A 6694-nucleotide genomic window follows, 5' to 3' on the forward strand; every position below is an offset into this window, starting at 1 on the left:
AAAATCTAGAAACAACCGCCAGGGGGTATATAAGGCCCGCGCTTTGACAGTTGGACAAGTTTAAAGTTTTGAAGTTTGAAGTCTAAGTCTGAAGTTTGAAAATACCGCGAAATACCGTTAGAGTAATAGTAGTTGCATAAGTTGTGTTGTAAATAGTATAAGTTGTGTACAGAGTGAAACAAATAAATTCGTTAAGTATTTTATCGTGAGTTTAAATAGTGGACCCACGGAATCCGTAATAATACAATATTTATATGGAAACGTTAAAATAAAGACATTTCTTGAGAAAATGGAATAATGCGTTTAAATTAACGAACATTTTTAATTGTATCATTTCTGCTTAAAAAAGAATATGCACTCTAAATTCAAACAAATATAAGTTGAAAAATATTCGTATACTCCAATCTATGACACTGTTTTTCCTGCGCACGAAAAAAAAAGTAAAAAGTAACAGTATTATAGAAAAATTGCAATATTTTTAATAAAACAACACTGAATATATAAAAAATCATTTATAAAAAATAATAAATAAATACAAAGGAACAGTTAGGATGAATGTAAATGCTTATGACTCCTTGGCAGCATAAATACGAATATCAGCACATGACCGAAACGTCTCCTGAGGTCCACAACCAACTGCCTGAGTACCATCGTCACAAGTACCCCAATTATTACCTGGCAGAGACAATGTCATATTAAAAGAACATCGATTTGATTTGATTCATAGAAAATATCGATTTTTTTTTAAAAGAATCGTTGCTTTTAAGGATGTAATGAAATTGAGCTAAACGTTGGCAACGTTGACAGACAACTGGCGTAAATTCGCTTTGTTTTTTGTGGTTATGTATAATTGTTTTGTTATCGTTGTAAAAAGTGCTGTGCGGTATTTTCTCTATGGAAGAAATTTTCTGTGAAAAATTAAGGTAAACTAGGTACTAGCAAGAATGTAATAGTGGTTGTTTTTCATTTTTGCAATATAGTAAAGTCATAGCAAAAGTTAAGCATGTAAGAGAAAAAGATATTAAAGAACCTAGTAGCACACTAGTAGGTAACTATGAACATATTAAACGTTTTGATATGCTTGAAGTAGCGGGTTTGAAAAAACGGTGAACTCCCGTTGAAGAAAATTCGGATTTACTTTATTTTGTCCACGATGAAGAACTTTACTAGAAAAGCCTTGTACCAATAAGTAATCTTATGTTTATTAATGTTTTTTGTTAAATTGTTTTGTTGTACTCTTTTAATATTTAGAAGGTTATAATATGTCGTTATTTTCTATAATTTTTAATAAATATACTAAAGAAGTAAATTGTAATTTTAAGAAATGTGGATTACCTTGAATATTGAGGCGATCCAATATTCTTAAGTTTTATTTATTCTAACTTCCACCAACATTCTTGACCACTACACTCGTCTTGTACAATAGAGTAACTTTTTCTGGCAACCTTTAGTAAATGTTACTTTCACTATAGTGAATGTTAGAAATTACTAGGAAAAGTCAACAAATCTCTTTAAAATACCCCATTCACGGGTCCAATGCGTAATTGTTAGCATTTCCTAATAAATGTTATCAATCACTGAATTTCCGACTTTTACTGTTACATATACAGGGTGTCCCAGAAATAAGTGCAAGTATTTTAACTGGTAGTATAGTTCAACCCCAGAAACACGCCTATGAGGTTTTTTTCGCGAAAAAATTTTCGAAATTTTTTGAAAATGTTTTTGTTTTTGTTAGTTTTTAGTTAAAAAACATAATTTCTTGATAATATGGCAATATAGTTATTAGATTAATTTTACAAGAAAGAAAATCCAGAAAAGATCCAGTGGTTCTCAAAATGTTAGCAAAAAATATTTTTTTTGGAAATTTTCAAAGTAAAATAACTCGAAAAACGATATATAACGAGAAAATATGTTTCTTTTATCGAGATCTTCTTCTTCTTATCACGCCCTCTCCTGCCGAAGGTTGGCGATCCAAATGACAATTGTGGCTCTGGAAACTGCAGCGGATTTCCGCAGACGAGCGTTCAAACCATCTCCTTAAATCTTTTACCCATGAGTTCTGGCGTCTTCGTACTGATCTTTCCCTTGCACTTTGCCCTCTATTATGAGGCGCAGTATTTCGTATCTACCAGCTCTCATCACATGACATGTTCAGTATCTCTTTTTGTTTCTGCATGCGCTGGAGTAGGTACTTCATCGTTGGTGATCCTTTGTACCCATGAGATTGGCAGCATCCGTCTGTACACATACATTTCGAAGGCTTCTATTCACTTTTCGGTCTGTGAATACAGTGTCCAGCTCTCACATCCGTAGAGTAACACAGAGAAGACGTAGCATCTGGCAATTCGAGTTCTGAGTTCCGCACTAAGGTCTCGTCTTGTAAAAAATGATTTCATTCTCACGAAGATCGAGATCTACCACCCCTTAAAATACTTGCACTTATTTCTGAGACATCCTGTATAAAACAAAATATAAGTAGAAAACCATATACATAAATCGAAGATACACCAGATATATCCCTTCTTTTTATTAAGGTAATAAATGATAATAGAAGTTCTTTGTTTTCTTTTTTACCTGCTGTGTAGTGCCATCTAAGTACGCATCTATCGCAAACGAACTCGTCCGGTAATTTGACGATACTCGATACCTCGAAGTCGTCGGAGTGGATGGCTTGAGTACTGTTTCCGTCTTCTAATTGGAGCTGTTGAAAGCATTCCTCCTCTTCGGGTTGGGTAGGATCCTCAAGTTCGCACAACCTGTAAATTCAATATGTTGCTTTGTATTTTTCGTACCTATGCATTAGCATTTAAAACAAACAAATTAAGATAAATACATAGATAAAGGAAATAAATATAGATTGGAATGCTCGTCAAAATTTTGGGTCGCGACCGTTGTACGCGATCTGGCGCTGCTATAGCGGTTGCTAAGAACAACCGTAAACAAAAACACAAATAATTTTCACTTGTCCATATCTCTTGTCAAAGTCAGAATCTTCAAAAATTATAAGATCTTTCAAAATCTAAACCGCTCTCATTGAAAAAAATTCCAAAAACTGTTTAAAGCGTCCATTTTCAAAATAATTATTGCTATCTTGTGAGCTTAATTTAAGTTTTATTTACTCAAACCCGTGATAATTGTGAAAAAGTGGCATTAAAAACTTAAAAAGCTGTGCTGTGAACTGCAAAAAACCATCGTGGCTCGTGGTATAACGTTAGTTTCCAATATTTCATAGGTATTTCATACATCTTACATAAAATAAAGTTTCTTGTATGCAACACACTGTATTTTATTTATAAAATTAAAAGAAAATAATAATAAAAATAAATAAATAATATTTGGCGATATAATTCCGGAAAAAGCCAAACCGTTCCGCATAGATAATTGAAACAACCGTTCCGAAATTTTCAAAAGCTTTGGGTCGCGACCGTTGGAAGAATAGCGCCAAATAGTATTTACATTGTATCTATGGGCACTTTCCAATCTAAACTTGTTTCATTTATCTATGATTATAAAGTGATTTAAGGCGATGGTAAGAACGTTAGATGTTAGCTTTTTTCGTTTTCCTGTTATTACCGATTCTGAACCGTCCTAGAATTGTGATGCGTCTGCGCAGAAGGAAATATGAAGACATTATTTCATTTGCGCATGCGCTGGAGAGTTCTAGGACGATTCAGAATCGATAATAACAGGAAAACGAACAGACCTGTTGATGGATGAAACCGGTGATAATTTTTTTTTTCAAAATTTGGATGTTTACGTAAAGGCACCTGCTCCATCCATCTAAAATATTATCAGCGTTACAGTGCTACCTAATAATTTTAAAGTGTAGCAGCTTTATTATTTTAAATGGAACACCCTGTATATTATAATATTTTTGGAAATTACTTTCAAATCTCAATTCTTATATTATACTAAGCGATATCTATCTCTTATAGTTTTCCAGATAAAAAATAAAATATATCTAAAATTGGCAAACATGTTCCTGAATAAGAATTGATAAAATTATGAATCGAACATTTTTAAAGTTAAAATATTATAAGTTAACGAAAATCGATATATTCGATATGTCTCAATCAACTGATTAGATATTACACAGCAAGAGCAAAAAGGGTACGACTTACTGGTAAGAAATAAATCCTTTATGATTAGCTGTGATTTGAACATTTACTTCTATTAGATCTCCGGAGGCATATTCAGCTACTACAATCCCTTGGCCATAAAGCCCTCCATTTTCATTGTTTCTTGGTATGGAATCACTCCAATTATCTCCACATGGTCCACATTTACCCCCATTAATTTCATATTGCACCTGAAATAGATAATAATAATTGTATTCTAACTGCACAAGTCAGAACAAAATTAAGAAGAAGACGTGGGAAATAAAAACCATGCTAAATTAATAATTGTGTTTTTGATAAACATGTACTACATCAGTCCAATGTCAAGGTTTGAATAAAAAATATCGAAAAATGTCAATACTTTTTAAGATTTTAAAAATATAATATTATCATCATACATGTGACCTCTCGGATGTACTTGTAATATGTGTCATCAATTTTTTACAACTACAGGAAATGTACTTCGTACTTATCACCAATCTCCACTATTTGAAAGGTTGTACCTACTACTGTGCCTACTACTGCTACTACCCAAATATACTTACTGAAAGTAGTTTGATTTTCCCTCCATGAGATAGCGACTCCCAAGTCGCTCTATTTGGATAAATAAATGTATACATAAAGTAATCGCAAAACATTTTCCGATGCACGTCATCAATCATATTGTCATTGCCACTAAAGTTTATAAACCTGACTAAATGAAATTTTGGCAAAAATGTTTAAATTTGTTGTATAATTTAAGATACCAAACAGCTCTTCATTTGACTTTGTAGAGCAAATATAGATACAATATTATAAGTTAAATACAACAGATATTTTATTTAGATTAAGGCTGCAAAAATTAGTTTAAACCGAATTTTATTATCGCTACGTTGGTCACATTGTGCCGTTTTCAGCAAGGTTGTCGTTTATTATTTGACAATTATCCTAATGTCAATCATTATTTCGTATAATGTCGTGTTGTTGTTGAATCTTTGTGAGTAATTCTCCATTTTTGCATATTTTCATAGTTTTTTTTTTGTTTAAATGTACTTTAACAGCACAGACAGTTCTTTTCAGATCTAAATTTTCGAGTTTTTGTATTACATTTCTTTAAATTCTGTGTTGAAAATGCCGAAGCATTTAAAAGTCGAACCAAAGAGCTTGTTGCTTCCCTAATAAACTATTTTGAACGAGATCGTGACAATAAAGGTCTTTTATTACCCTTGACTGCAGTCAGAGAAGTAAGTTTGATTGATAAGAACATTACACCACTTTCAAAGTTATTTCTACGTTAGTTTTTATTAAATTCTGTGATTACCTGTTCGTGCATTAATAGCACCTTCTCTTACTTGTTATTACCACTTATGGCGTTGTACATCAGTAAATAAATAAATAACCTATAATAAAGCTTAGAATAATCTTTTAGTTTTTGCCAATATGTAATAAGTAAAATAAGCTAAAAAACAAATTTTTAAAAAATGATATAATGAATATATTGTTTGTCACTTTTAAATTAAGGTTCATCTCATAAATCCATCACAATCTGGCAGCGCTGCCGCCATCGCTTGTCACTCAAACTTGGTCACGTCACTCGGAAGTTGTTTTGCGATTATCATAGTTTTATTTAAATAATATTTTGGATACCTCTATGTCCTTGTATGTCCGTGAATAGTCTTTCCAGGAGGAAAAACTTTTTTATTAACTATACATATGAGACTACTTTCTTTTTGATGTACTACCACAGTACCACAGTGTAATATAAATAAATAAATAAAGAATTACTACTCACGGCACAAAAAACGGGCACCTTAAAATTTTGATGTAATTTAAAGTTTAATATATTTTGTTCTAATCGGCCGATTTTGATTATTTTTTAAGCAATTTATAATTAAATTATTTGACTTTTTATTATCTTTTATTAAATTAAAAATGACTTTTCATCTGTCAATTATACGAGGGAAAACAAAATGTTGATATTTTGGTTTGAAACGCCCTGTGGAATAGGTTAACAAAGCAAAAAATTTAAAAATAATTTTATCATCTAGTCTTTTTTCGATAGTTTGTTTTTTGATTCATCACGATGGCTTTATTTTTATTGAAGATATATGTCTCATTTACACTAACTTTTATCCTCAAAATATTATTCGAAACGCTAAAAGTACTTGGAAGAAAATTATAATAAATTGAAAAAATAATAACACTTTAACATCCTGTAGCTACGAAACAAAGCAGAATCGGACCTATGAATTGATATGAAAAAAAAATCCTTATTTTTACGTGAAGAATCTCCCCACGAGAGATGACATATGATTTTTGAAACCCCCTGTATATCAACAACACACATTTAATTATTATATGAATTATTGGTAAATAGGAACATACCTGATACCCTCCGCAGAAAAATTGATTGTCCTCATAGTCATGAGGTATTTCTGCGTTAGTTATGTTTAACCTCCACCTGGAAGCTCTGTTGATGGGGTTGACCATGTACCCGTGCCCGAGCACCTGGGCAATGGGTAAGACCACTGCCAAAACACTAATGCTAAATACTGACATGTTAGAGATAATATTTTGTGCATTATTAGTTGATTTTT

At 31.9% G+C, this 6694-nt stretch overlaps 1 protein-coding gene across 1 annotated transcript; it reads right to left on the bottom strand.

Moving 5' to 3' along the window:
• Nucleotides 1-524: 524 nt before the first annotated feature.
• Nucleotides 525-6694, bottom strand: LOC115877698. The gene is made up of 4 exons (XM_030893965.1): nt 6483-6694; nt 4122-4309; nt 2575-2756; nt 525-675 (listed from the first exon to the last, which is right to left on the bottom strand). The coding sequence occupies exons 1-4, from the start codon at nt 6654-6656 to the stop codon at nt 566-568; spliced, it is 654 nt and encodes a 217-aa protein (XP_030749825.1). The 5' UTR covers nt 6657-6694; the 3' UTR covers nt 525-565.

Source organism: Sitophilus oryzae, unplaced genomic scaffold (genome assembly GCF_002938485.1).
Source record: "Sitophilus oryzae breed Bouriz unplaced genomic scaffold, Soryzae_2.0 scaffold_1498_pilon_pilon, whole genome shotgun sequence".
In the NCBI taxonomy this organism is placed as follows: domain Eukaryota; kingdom Metazoa; phylum Arthropoda; class Insecta; order Coleoptera; family Curculionidae; genus Sitophilus; species Sitophilus oryzae.

Coding starts and splice junctions, on each gene's coding strand:
- LOC115877698 (XM_030893965.1), bottom strand. CDS start 6,656: ATGTCAGTATTTAGCATTAGTGTTTTGGCAGTGGTCTTACCCATTGCC. Junction 4,310..6,482: donor TTTTCTGCGGAGGGTATCAG/GTATGTTCCTAT, acceptor TATCTATTTCAG/GTGCAATATGAAATTAATGG. Junction 2,757..4,121: donor AAAGGATTTATTTCTTACCA/GTAAGTCGTACC, acceptor TTGAATTTACAG/GTTGTGCGAACTTGAGGATC.